The following is a 14,364-nucleotide window of genomic DNA, read 5'->3' on the forward strand; positions in this document are numbered from 1 at the left end:
AAATGAAGGATCAAAAGTGACATTCAGTGATTGGCTAGTTACAGAAAATGGTTACTGTTGCATTCTAGTGGAGCTCTATATAAGCAGGCTGACTGAGCTCCTCAGTTCAATTCTGTTCCAGCTTACAAATAAAGAGCTGCTTTGGAAGAATCGCTGTGGCTTCTGATATGTTCGCCCACAACTTAACACTTACCCAAGCCAGACTTGCAGAAGTGCATCTTGTTTCTGCTTCCAGAATGAAATGCAGGCATTATATACTTCTGCGGCAGGAGCAGATTCCTATTAAAATAAATGCAATGCTTACAGCTCAACCATATTGTATGTCTTCTCAGAAGTAAGCCCTGCTGAGTCCAGTGGGAACTGACTCCCAGGGAAAGTCTGGGGGGGTGTATAGGTAGACTTAAACTGCTCTGGGCTCAGTTAGGAGAGGAATTTAGCAGAGGGGTGACATGAGAGAGCACTCTGCCGAGCATGTGTGCAAATGGATAGTGTGAATGATGCAATAAGCTTGATGTGGCATACAGATATTGGCCCCACATCTCAGCCACTAGATATCTTATCCCTTATTTAAAACAGATGTATCAGCATGAGAAGCTACGGACTCCGAATTAGATTCGGGAAAGCAACAAGAGACATGCTTAATTTTCACTGCTGCAAGCACCCTTTCTGCACAGAAACTTTAATTACACAGCATCTGTTCCCCATGTCTCTCATATAGTTGTATTTCAGTATATTATTTCAGTATGCAGAATCAGTGATCGCCATAAGGAAGCTTTCCTCAGAGTTCAGCTTGCAACTCAATAAAACTTCCTTTACTAACCTTTTTAGGGAGGATTTACACAATAAAATAAAAATAATGGGTTTTGTTTTAGTATCTTTAATACTCTGTAGCTGTAGTAGCAGTTCGGGAAACGTTAATAACAACATAATGCCACTCTTCTGGAAAGCAGCCTAAAGCAGAAAGGAGAATTAAGTGCAGTTAAGGTTCAGTTGTTTCAAAGAATCTTGGCAAATGCAAGAAAAGCAAATGATTATATGGTTATATGATTATATGGTTTGAAGCAATATCAGACAATATTGTAATGTAGCATATACTATTGTGGGGTTTTTTGCATGGAAAGAGAACCGTCTGTAGCAGAGGTTCTCAGCTCAAAGTCTGTGGACCTCTGGTAATCCTTTCAGGTGGACTGTGGAAAGAACAGTTGAAAATATCTATACTGGGCCCCACAGTTGATTTTTTTTCCTGACAAGGAAGATTAAGCCATTTTGACCAGCCTAGCAAAACGCTGGCCTAGGGCCTATAATATTCATAATATAATGCTGATACATTTAATCTTTCTCTTCCTTCTCCCACACACCTTTTTAACCAGTGGCCTTTCTTGGCAGCCAGGCTTAAGGCCCATGATTTTTATAATATGGCACAAATTTTGACCATGGGATTAGTATTAAAGGAGGGGGAAGATTATTGGTGGTCCAGCAAGACCACTTATAGTTTTCAAGTGGTCACTGGGGAAAAAAAGTTTCTGCTGGTCTAAAGGCATGTAACACGGAGACTATATATTATATACACATTTAACAGAGAAGGGGCCATAGTTCACACATACCCTGCATTGCAGGGGTTGGACTAGATGACCCTCAGGGTCCCTTCCAGTTCTACAATTCTGTGATTCTATATCAAGGTACAGTCCCTGGCATTTCCAGGCGGGGGTGTTCATCTTCCACTTTATTCATTGTGTTGTGACAGAACTGACAGAACGCTGTCTCCCCACCCCACCCCCATTACAGAAGTGAAAGTGTCCATTATGTTAAGATAACATTATTTTATTCCCTCACGTCCATATAGGTCTCAAATATATTCCGGGGAGTCTGAGTAATTTTTACTTAGTGATGGTGTTTGGCTGTAAACCTCTAGCTCAGCGGTTGCCAAACGTTTTGGGCTCTTGGGCACATGCCACAAAATGGCTGCCACGGGCACTGGCGTAACACGAAGCGTCTGCTGCATCTGAAAGAGCAGGAAAAAGAGAGAGGACCACAAAATGGTGAAGGCATGCTTCTCCCCTCCTGCTCTTTGCACCTCTCCTCCGTTCAGGACAAGAGAGAGAGCAGACATCAAATTGTGGCACCCAGTGGGCACGTTTAAGGGGGCACGTCCAATATTGAAGAGGCTGAGCCGATTGTAAACAAGAACAAAGCAAGAGAAGTAAACAGTCTCTTGTGAATGGTGTATTTTTGAGGGGATATTTACTGAGGTATTTCACAGGTGCCATAACAGGTACTCGTGGGCACCCTGGCAGTCACAGGCACTGCTCTATCCAATAATAATTTATACCCTGCCCATCTGGCTGGGTTTCCCCAGCCACTCTGGGCAGCTCCCAACAGAATACTAAAAACACGATAAAACATCAAATATGCTGGACGGTGAGAAGTGCAGACTTTTAATCTGCATATACTTTACCTTGCAGCACCTGATACATGCCCCAGCCCTCAAACATAGTAGATAGCTGTCCATTATAACATAAAATATACTCTCTGTGACGGTGCAACAACTATCTACTGTGATTAGGTGGGGCAAATGTAGGGATACCAAAACCAGCCTATTTCAGATCCATTCGACTTTCACATTGGTTCATTCACAGGGCCATTCCACTCCATTTCCAGATCTGAATGTGTATTTAAATATGCATTCTGAACATATTTGCTCTTGAGTTAAGTATTTCTAGCAGAAGCGGCTTACTAGGTGGGCTGGAGCCGCTATGCTTACTTCCCACCAGGTGGGTCGCTGGTTTTTTCTGGGAGGGAAAGGGAGACGGAGAGGCAGCAAGGAGGTTGGTGTTGTGTCATATGCAATTTTGGCCTAAATTTGGACTTGAATGAAATAAATAGGCTTAAGGAATCGTAACTGTGTGCCGGACTGTGCTCACACTACAATATTGCATACCGAGTTGGCTTGCCCAGGATAATGACTTTTCACACAGCTTGCAAACTAAATTCTTGTGGTACAAGTCATAACAAAATGGCTTGCAGCATCAGACAGTGAACCTGGAAAATGATCTCTTAGGATAACTTCCAAGTGACCTTGTGATGGAGCTTATGTTATCACTGTGCAATGTGACCCCTGATGGCCTTCTGTACTGTAAAGATATTTTAAGCAATTGCAGTCCAGGCCCTATCAGTGGTCACTGGCACATGTATGCTAGAGAAATGTTTTCCAGGGTTGAGTGTGTGGAAAACCTAATGGGGGAGGAGGTGTCGTGATGGGGAAGGAACAGTCTGAAGGAAAGAGATAGAAAGCAGGGACAGTACAGAGGCCCTCCACAGAATATTTCCATTGGAAAGCCAGTCCCCCCCCCCCAGTCCTTTTTGAGTTGTTTTTGTTCTCACAGGTAGGACTGAGGGGCCATTCATAACAATTTTCCTTACAAAAATATAATATAAAGAGATTAGGCCTCATGGCAGTCACAGAGATCACAGGATAGATTTTCCTTTAAAACAATAACACAAGCAGCCATATGTACGAAGTTTTGCACAGTCTTCCAGAAAGAAACGGCAGCCAATATATTTTTGTGATGTCTTTCTCGGGAGTGATATACACATCACATAATACCTCCATTCTCAAAACAAATTGCTCATGCCCCCTTTAAGGAATAATAAGCACAATGCAGTGAAAAATAACTGACTGTTCAAAGCTTGCATGAATTCTCATGATTTCCAGAGACTTTGTACTTTGCGCATATATCATACCCTCCAACATTTCTCCAATGAAAACAGGGGCGTCCTATTCCATAATATTAAAATTCTATTATTTATACCTCGCCCATCTGACTGGGGACTCAGCTACACTGGCAAAGGACAAAACACTTTATATGCATTGTTTATGCATTCTAACACTGTGACACCAGATGGTGCTGTGGAGTTACATTTTTTGCTAACCCGATTTCTCACACAAAGTTTGCAGCGCCTGAAAAACTCCTTTGATGTGTCTAGAATCCAGCCTGGGTTGCCCCAGCCACTCTGAGCAGCCTCCAACATGTATAAAAACATAATGAAACATTAAACATTTTTTTAAAACTTCCTTATACAGGGCTGCCTTCAGATGTCATCTAAAGTTGCCATATGTCCTCTTTTTCCAGGACATGCCCTCTTTTTCATGGGTAGAGTTGTCATAGCAATCTATAGTTAAAAGTAGCACTTGGCAAATGTGTCCTATTTTTTCTCTCTTTAAAATATGGCAACCCTATTAACCCTCCAACATTTTCCCGATGAAGATAGGGATGACCTACCATACCCTCCAACATTTTTCTGATGGAAATCGGGACATCCTAAGGAAAAGTGGGACCTTCTGGGATCAAATCTGAAACCAGGACGGCTTCTGTAAATCCAAGACTAAACCTGGAAAATATGGACACTTGGAGGGTCTACACCAGGGGTCAGCAACCTTTTTCAGCCGTGGGCCGGTCCTCCATCCCTCAGACCATGTGGGGGGCCAGACTGTATTTTGAAGGGAAGAAATGAACGAATTCCTATGCCCCACAAATAACCCAGAGATGCATTTTAAATAAAAGCACACATTCTACTCATGTAAAAACACCAGGCGGGCCCCACAAATAACCCAGAGATGCATTTTATATAAAAGGACACATTCTACTCATTTAAAAACATGCTGATTCCTGGACTGTCTGCGGGCCAGATTGAGAAGGCGATTGGGCCGGATCTGGCCCCCGGGCCTTAGGTAGCCTACTCCTGGTCTACACATATACAGGGATTTGCCAAAAGAGGCACAGGACATGCCCTTGGATGAAATATACTGCAGTGGTACCTCGGGTTAAGAACTTAATTTGTTCTGGAGGTCCATTCTTAACCTGAAACTGTTCTTAACCTGAAGCACCACTTTAGCTAATGGGGCCTCCTGCTTCTGCCGCGCCACCGGAGCACAATTTCTGTTCTCATCCTGAAGCAAAGTTCTTAACCTGAGGTACTATTTCTGGGTGAGTGGAGTCTGTAACCTGAAGCGTCTGTAACCTGAGGTACCACTGTATTTGTATGAATTGAAGCAACAGGATCATGGGCAATATCTTGGGAACTTAGTGATTCAATAAAATGTTCTGTCTTGCTCTCTCTTTCTCACAACTGGTTTTTCCTTCCCCCCCTTGTCTGGCACTCTTAACAGACCTGCTTGTTGCACTGGAGAGCAAATTGCGGAGACATGGAATATCGAGCAACAGCCTGTAAAAGTATTTACAGCGCCCTTTCCATTTGTACTAGTCTGAAATGTGTCTAGAGCCTGCCCTTGAGCGAATATACATGGTAACAAATGCTTCCATCTCTTACAGAGAATGGCCTTTAAAATCCTCTTGTGGACAAGCTAGCTATGGCTCCAAGATCCTTTTTTTTCTGGGTGAATCAATACCTAGGTCCTGTTTCAAAACCACATAAATGTCAGCGATAGACTTTGCTCTGTGCGCGAAACGTAATGAATGGTAAGAGGAACAGCTGGCATTGGAAACGAATTGGCTGACTTGAAATATATTTATTGAATTCATAGGCTGTTCTGCCCAACAAGAGGAGAGCATAATGGCCAAGCGCGCCCATTTACCTATTGGCAAATAGCTTCCAATTAAAAAACAAATTGCTCATTGAGATTCAGCATGCCAGAAGCTTAGAAACAAATTTATTAGCATAATTAGCAGCATCAGAAAGAAATAGCACATTGGGAGCTTAAACGCTGATTTTACCAGCATAATATAACAACCATTGTCAATGCGGAATGGATAGCCTAGACTACTTTTTATTATGGTGAATCTGTATTTTTTATTGTTTGATGAGGAATGCCTAAAACCGAAATAATCACAGGCCACTTTCACTAGTACTCACTAGTCAGACAAGACTTCATTGCTCCATTTAGGACCAAGCTTCATGGGTGCTTTTTAAAACGGGCCCTCTATCTGGTGATTGATGGATATGTAACCCATGCACGGTCTTTGTTTTTCTGCCATCCTTTGCTGGCAATCTATACCAAGTTTTCTATGACTCTCTGGTAGACCTGGCCAAGTATTTACAAATAATTGCCTTAACAGATGCCACAATTAAACGTGAAATTCACTGCTACAAAAATGTTTATGGCAGTTGCTTGGATGGTCTTAAGTAAACAACGATTGCATAAGATCATAGAAGTTATGTTTGTCAATGCCTACTAACTATGATAGCTAAATGTAACTTACCGTATATACTTGAGTATAAGCCGACTTTTTCAGCACATTTTTTATGCTGAAAAAGCCCCCCTTGGCTTATACTTGAGTGAGGGTCCTTTTGGGCTGCTCCTCCCTCCTCCTCTGCCTTTGCCGCTGCCGGTGGCAGCGGAGGAACGAGCAGCCCAAAAGCAGCCCTTTTGGGCTGCTTGTTCTTCCGCCGCCGCTGCCGCCACCACCTAGTTTGTGGTGTGGTGAACCGGCTTATACTTGAGTCAATAAGTTTTCCCAGTTTTTTTGTGCTAAAATTAGGTGCCTCAGCTTATATTCGGGTTGGCTTATACTCAAGTATATATGGTACATTTACAGAAGCAGTATAAAGCACTGGGGACAAACAACAGGGAAAGGCCATCACCTTTGTGGCCCATGAGAGGTCTGGAGGGTGGCAACATGAGAACGGGGACTTTTCTTCAGTGGCTCCCCATCTGTGGAAAGCTCTTCCCAAGGAGCCTCACTGGGCACCTTCATTACATATTTTTAGGCACCAGGCAAAAATGTTTCTCTTCAACCAGGTGTTGGGCTGATTAACATTTTATGGTCTTTGAAATGTACCTGCTGGAAGGAGTTTATTGTTTTGTTTTACTTTCATTTGCTTTATTATGTATTTTGTATTTTGTGTTTTTATTTTGCATTCTTATGTCTCTGGCTTTTCAAAGTTAGAAACAGAATGCTGAACAAAATGGACTTTGTTCTGCTCCAGTAAGGACCAGACCAAGAAGGACTGGAGTACAAATGTTCAGTGTTTTTAATAGAAATATTAAGCCTTCAGTCCCACTTACCTGGGAGAGTAAGTTCCTTGGAACTTGCTGGAGCTTACTTCTGAATGCACAGGACTTTGTTTTTGATTAGGTATTCTGTATCATTCAGCAGCCTTTTCATTCCATGGAAATTTACTTTTTGGAGGACAAACATTTTCGAACCAATGTGTTATCTACCACACATTATGGCCCTTCACTACTTGACGCAAGCAAGCAAATTCATTCATTCATTCACTGGAGCTACCTGTGAAGGTTCTGTAATAACAAAGTACATTCTTTTCTAATTCCTCAACTAGGAAATGATAACAGAGATACAAAGGCCCTTGTAATGGGAACTCCCCTCTCTTTTAAAATATCTCTGATAATAAAGTCATCAGTCCTTCTGGCAGTGTGAGAAGATAGTTCTCTTTATGGATAATAGAAATAAATATTAAGATATACAATATTAATTAAATGAAATTTAAAATATTAGATAAATATTAAGAAATAAAAATATCCCACTGGGGAGAAATACAGCAACTGATATAGAACATTTAGGAGTCTCTGGTCCTGGGTTGCTGAACAAGACAGGAAGCAGCCTGCTACTGTAGTCAAATAGAAGGACCCTTCTTTTCTCTGGCATGTTCATGATCCCATCTCTCCCTCCCCTAATCTGGTTCGTAGAAAATCTTGGCAGCACCTGAATTTTAAATAAAATAACTACATGAAAGGGGACGCGGGTGGCACTGTGGGTTAAACCACAGAGCCTAGGACTTGCTGATCAGAAGGTCAGTGGTTCGAATCCCCGCGACGGGGTGAGCTCCCATTGTTCGGTCCCTGCTCCTGCCAACCTAGCAGTTCAAAAGCATGTCAAAGTGCAAGTAGATAAATAGGAACCGCTCCGGCGGGTAGGTAAACGGCGTTTCCGTGCGCTGCTCTGGTTCGCCAGAAGCGGCTTAGTCATGCTGGCCACATGACCCGGAAGCTGTACACCGGCTCCCTTGGCCAATAAAGCGAGATGAGCGCCGTAACCCAGAGTCGGCCATGACTGGACCTAATGGTCAGGGGTCCCTTTACTAATTACATGAATGCACCAAACAACAATAATCAATACAGTCATCACTGTAATTTATGCAGTGCTTTCCCATGTACAAAGTGCTTTGATTACATTATCACAATAATCCTCAAAGCAGCCCTGTAAGGTTGGCCAGTGCTGTTATTTCTGCATTACAACCAGAAGGTGCTGGACATGAAGCTGGATTAGAATGGCCCGCCAAAGGCCTTTGATTCGATCACAGCTCATTCTGTTAGGCAATATGATACACCCAGTTCTCCCTGAGTGACTTCACTCTATGAATGATTCTAAAAGTTGGCACTGCCTGGAAGTCCGCGAACCCATAGGCAAATCCCTTCAGCAAGCTGGAATCAGCTGGGAACACTCTTCACCTCCTTCTTCCTGACTTTCTTTGGTTCCTCTTGGCCAGGTTTCCTCAAACTCGGCCCTCCAGATGTTTTTGGCCTACAACTCCCATGATCCCTAGCTAGCAAGACAGTGGTCAGGGATGCAGGGAATTGTAGTCTCAAAACACCTGGAGGGCCGACTTTGAGGAAGCCTGCTCTTGGCAGCCGCCATTCCATGGCCAATGCGTATGCTCAGTCCTTAGTGGAATATTTTTGTTTCCCTTTATTTTTCTGCAATAAGTAAATGGCAGAAACATGGGTGTTGCCACAGCCAATGTGGGCAATTGAAGGCAAGGAGGAAGAAAATGACGAGAAGCAGCAGTCAAGGGAGCAAACTCAGGGTTGGAGTTTTATTAAACCCTTGGTGGTCTTTGGCATAGTCAGGGCTTTTTTTCAGCCGGAACTTGCCAGAACTCAGTAGCAGTGACTACATTATTACATGAGCACTGTTCCACAGCATTTGATATTTTCATTTACATACATTCATTCGAAATAAGATGAGTTTATGAAGCAATTTTATATCCTCCCACCACGCTGACAAAGAATTCTACAAAACAGTAGTCAATATCCGGAATCACTGTTTAGTGTTGGACATTATATTTGCTGAATACACAGAGCTTCACAGCTTGTCTTTCGTCGTTCAAAGTCTGGTACCTCGCTTCATTTAAAGATTTTCAGAGACTTTGAGACTAAAGATTTCATTTTGGACTTGTTATGGTTTGAAGGAATTCTATAAAAGATTGTCTATTGCGTATGTACATGGTCATCGTGTTGCCTAGACACTGCTGAAGAACTCAGTTCTGGCACCTCTCAGGTGGGCGCCATTGCCATTATAAGAGAATGAGGGAGGCATTCGTGGCGAGTTCGGCACCTCTTTTTCTAGAACTGCGGATTGTGGTCACCAGTGCTCATGTAAATCAATATCTTCATCCCACCACCACTCATCCCCAAGATCTGATGGGGAGGCAAGGCTTAGTCCTCATCATGAGATCCAAAGGACAAGTGAAGCACCCATGAAACAGATGCTTCTGTTATCCAAAAAAGTTACCAGAGAAACCCCTAACGCTTGTTGTTGTTTAGTTGTTTAGTCGTGTCCGACTCTTCGTGACCCCATGGACCAGAGCACGCCAGACACTCCTGTCGTCCACTGCCTCCTGCAGTTTGGTCAAACTAACGCTAAGAATATACGTTTTGTTTCCAGTACATTTTAATGCCCTACAGATAACAATATTCAGAGGAAATCTTTGTAGCAGCTTCACAGAACTCTGTATTTACTTGTTTTTGTTTACGCATGATTCCTATTTCAAATGCTAATTATTAATTAGTGACCCTTTCTTCATTTCCCCCCCTGACAACTATTAATCTCTCTTTTTAATTAAGGAATAATAGTTCCATTATTTTCTGAAATGTGTTTCTCAAAAGCTTTTCTTTTGAGGGCAGATTAACAGCCTATTCAGATGCAACCCATCACCGACACAGAGGATAACGGTGGGTGGTGTCTTGGGAGAAACCGGGAGATTATGATTCTGAGTTTAGCGCAATGATGAATTAGTGTTCTATTATTTCCTATTCTCAGCTCAGCCTCTATCAGGAGAATTTCAGATTTTCCTATCTTCGGTTCTGATTACACTTTGTATCAGGAGAATGAGTTCTCCTGGACTTTAATTTGCCTATTACAGGTTTCTCATTTCATTATACATTCTTACTGATAGCAGCACCAAATGTAACAGCAGAAATTGGCACTCCGTTCATCCATTGTCACGATAAAGACTCCCGATGAAAATAGCCAAACATAAATCAGGTCTCTGGAAGACACTCTGAAGATTTTAAAATGAATAGAACATGCAGCATTTGTTACTCTTTATAGCAAAGACAGTAAAAGAACAGAAAGTGAAAGGACTTGTTCAGAGGCAAACTTACAGACTACTTTAATTTGAACAATGAATAAATTAGAGGGTGTTCCCTAACACCTCTCACTGTTGCAGGTATTACTGTAACTAAATGGAAAAGACCCTGATGTTGGGAAAGATGGAGGGCACAAGGAGAAGGGGACGACAGAGGACGAGATGGTTGGACAGTGTTCTCGAAGCTACAAACATGAGTTTGACCGAACTGCGGGAGGCAGTGGAAGACAGGAGTGCCTGGCATGCTCTGGTCCATGGGGTCACGAAGAGTCAGACATGACTAAATGACTAAACAACAACAACAACAAATGCAAAGGAGGACAGAGCTTCTGTATCTTTAACCATTCTGAGCATATGATACAGATTTTAGATGTAGATGTTCTTCAGTGTAAGTCACTTGGAGACCTACTTGTGACAAAGACAAGAGACTGTTTGTTGTCAACTGTTAATGACTGCAATTGGTCTTATAGGAAACAGCAAGGGGAGAGATGGCTAAAAATAGCTTTATCATGTATAATGAGATAAGACTCCAATGTCTCTAATTCAGACCAGGTCTCTCCATGGTTTTAAGTTTGGTAATAAGTTGCAATTCAGTAACTTCTCTTTCCAGTCTGTTTCTGAAATTATTTTGTAATAAGGCAGCTACTTTGAGATCTTGTATAGAAAGTCCTGGGAGACTGAAGTGTTCTCCTGCTGGTTTCTCTGTCTAGTTTGGCTTAGTTTATTGAATTTCTGAGTCACAAGCAATTGCTTACTTGTGGCGGTCCAGGGGCCTAGCATGGGGGGGGGGTGTTACCGGGGTGATTGGCCTGGGCACAATTTTTTTTAGGGGTTCACCTCTGCAGCTGCCAATCCAATTGAAGGTGCTTCCCTTCCTGCCTTACCTGAGCAGCATGCCAAGCAGTAGCCAGGAGAGGACGGACCCTGCCATCCCTCGGCTGTGTGGTGACCCCCGCTGGGAGGGGAGGCTGGCAAACAGCGAGACTCGCGGTGGCAGCGGCACCCCAGTCGGAGGAGATGCACACACATGTCCTGCCACTGCTCCACAGCGTCACACGGAGACACCTGTTTGGGGCACAATACTTTACTTGCCCTGGACACTAGCAACCCATGCTACACCACTGCGGGAGCCTTCCACAAAAATCAGGTGCATGTTTTCTAATATACTGCAACTTATAAATATGGTAATGAGACATGCCACCTTTAAAAATAATAATAATAGTGGTGTTCTGGTTCAGTCACGCCAGAATCTTACAAAATGTAATTATAACCAAGTCCCATTGAAAGCACTGAAATGAAACTTGTCCATGATTAATAAGTCCCATTGACTCCAATCTCTCTATTACATTCATTGTAATAGGTAAAGAAAACAATTCTATTGAGATCTAGAGAAGGCTTCCTCAACCTCGGCCCTCCAGGTGTTTTGAGACTACAATTCCCAGCATCCCCGACCTCTGGTCCTGCTAGCTAGGGATCATGGGAGATGTAGGCCAAAAACATATGGAGGGCCAAGGTTGAGGAAGCCTGATCTAGAGGGTATATCAAGGGCCACCTGTTCCTCAGCGGGTGCCCTTCCTACTGAGGTTAGGTTAGTGGAAACAGCACATCAGGCCTCCTATTGCTACCCCAGGTCTGGGTGCCTAAGCCCTCCTCCCAGGAGCTTTCAGCACCAGGTATAAGCAGGTTTACATTCTTGGAAAAACCAACAAATAAAATTTACTGGTGCAATTTTGAGCTCTGTTGACAACAAGACTTGCACATACAATGAAATGGGGTGCCGCCCATGGTGTTTTAAGAATTTAATTTCTGATCGGTTCATGTTCTCTGTTCTTCCCTTCTCAGCCTTTGGAAGAACAAGTCTGGGACCTGTTACGCGAAGCGGACAAGACTGCAGCTGAAGACAAAGATAAAAGCCAGGTGTATGATGCTATGGCAGAAACCATGGGAGATGCATGGGATTCTCTTGTTATTGTCCTGGAGAAGCGCAAGGCGCTTTTGGAGCTGACTTCTGATTTTTTTGAAAATGCGCTGGAGGTTCGTATATAGAAAAAAATATTTGTAAAATTATTATTTTCTTAAAGTAACATATAAAACAATATATTTCAGTTTGTTTGGTTAAAAACAACAACAACAAAACACCATTCCAACTAACCAACAAAATGCTGGGCTGGTATGTTAGACCTTGAAGCCCTTTGGTCAGATTCAGCAGAGCTCTTCTTACTTGCCCTGAGGGAGAATCACCACTGCTTGAACTTAAATAAGATCCCGAAGCACGATGAAATCCATGACTGTTTAGTGGTTTGTTTGTATTATGGTGAGCTTGAAAGTGGGTCATTCTCTGTAACACTTAACTCTAAAGAAAAATCTTTTGCGGGCAGAATTCAAGCATGTGCCAGTAATTTAGGTTTACACCGCTTAAAGTGGATTAAATTGCATCCTGTCGCCCTGGCAAGATAAATTCACTTGTTTGCTTTTTTAGAAAACAGTCTTTTTGCCATTAGGAAATTGATGAGGAACTTCATTGAAAAGTTGAGGATAGATGAATGATTGACAGAAAGACACCCCACCAGCAAGTTACAATAAATGTTCAGTGTTGTGTACTTGCCCAACAAATAAATCAGAACGAATGCCAAAGATCAGACATAGTCAAATCTCTCCATAAGCTTTGTGGAAGCAAATCAGGATGAATGCTGAATAAACAGGTCATACCTTGTTTACTACCTAGCAGTTCGAAAGCACCCCCGGGTGCAAGTAGATAAATAGGGACCGTTTACTAGCGGGAAGGTAAACGGCGTTTCTGTGCGCTGCGCTGGCTCGCCAGATGCAGCTTGTCACGCTGGCCACGTGACCCGGAAGTGTCTGTGGACAGCGCTGGTCCCTGGCCTCTTAAGCGAGATGGGCGCGCAACCCCAGAGTCGGACATGACTGGCCCGTACGGGCAGGGGTACCTTTACCTTTACCTTGTTTACAACATTCCATTACAATAGAAAGAAATGTAAGATTAAATCAGGTGTGCTTCCGCTTCAGCTGAAAAGGGAACGATCAGGACAAAATCTGGAGTGAAAATATCTGGGAAAAGTATTCCAGTATTGTGGTATCTTACCTAAGGATAATCTAAACATATAGATGTAAAATTAGATGGCTGCAAAGGTTATTGATGTGTTGGGGGTCACCTTGAGGAATGTCAGAGCCTCCAAATTCAGCTTGAGATGCTGCATCATCTGAAAGTCTGTGACAATTTAGGGACGGATGGTTCCTTTCTTTAAAAATACTCACTCCACTTATTGAAATTACCCTAGATTCCTGGGTATTATTTAGGAGCCATTTCTGATTCCTTCTGTATTCCTTATATGTTTCACTTGTTTAAAAAGGTAAAGGTACCCCTGCCCGTACGGGCCAGTCTTGACAGACTCTGGGGTTGTGCGCCCATCTCACTTAAGAGGCCAGGGGCCAGCGCTGTCCGGAGACACTTCCGGGTCACGTGGCCAGCGTGACATCGCTGCTCTGGCGAGCCAGAGCCGCACACGGAAACGCCGTTTACCTTCCCGCTGGTAAGCGGTCCCTATTTATCTACTTGCACCCGGAGGTGCTTTCGAACTGCTAGGTTGGCAGGCGCTGGGACCGAGCAGCGGGAGCGCACCCCGCCGCAGGGATTCGAACCGCCGACCTTTCGATCGGCAAGCCCTAGGCGCTGAGGCTTTAACCCACAGCGCCACCTGCGTCTAGGAGTCTTCAAATTTGCCTTGATAATGCTAAATACTAGTTTTATTTATTTTTATAGCGACGTCCCTGCGTATGGTTCTTTACAAATAATATTGTAAGGGGCTTACGATCTACAAAACAGATTTGAAGACGTAAGAGGTGGTATTGGGACTGGCACCGGACTTCAGTCCCCCTGGGCATGGTTCTAACAATGTGTCAGTAATGGATTTGGGGCAGTGCTTTTGAAAGGGAGCTAAACTTGGCTCCCATCCATGGTGGCCATCTGCCTCCTTATGTTACCCAAAATCCAGTGCC

The 14,364-nt window shown here is 43.3% G+C and overlaps 1 protein-coding gene across 4 annotated transcripts in view; it reads left to right on the forward strand.

Annotated features, from left to right (window-relative positions):
- Positions 1-14,364, forward strand: part of CCDC141 (coiled-coil domain containing 141) — a 94,587-nt gene that overhangs the window by 11,399 nt on the left and 68,824 nt on the right. For all 4 annotated transcript variants that reach the window (XM_079975790.1, XM_079975792.1, XM_079975793.1 and 1 more), the window contains exon 3: positions 12,190-12,381. In XM_079975790.1, the coding sequence (XP_079831916.1) occupies positions 12,190-12,381 (192 nt within the window). The remainder of the gene's footprint in view (positions 1-12,189; positions 12,382-14,364) is intronic.

Source organism: Podarcis cretensis, assembly GCF_951804945.1.
Source record: "Podarcis cretensis genome assembly, chromosome: 1".
Classification (NCBI taxonomy): domain Eukaryota; kingdom Metazoa; phylum Chordata; class Lepidosauria; order Squamata; family Lacertidae; genus Podarcis; species Podarcis cretensis.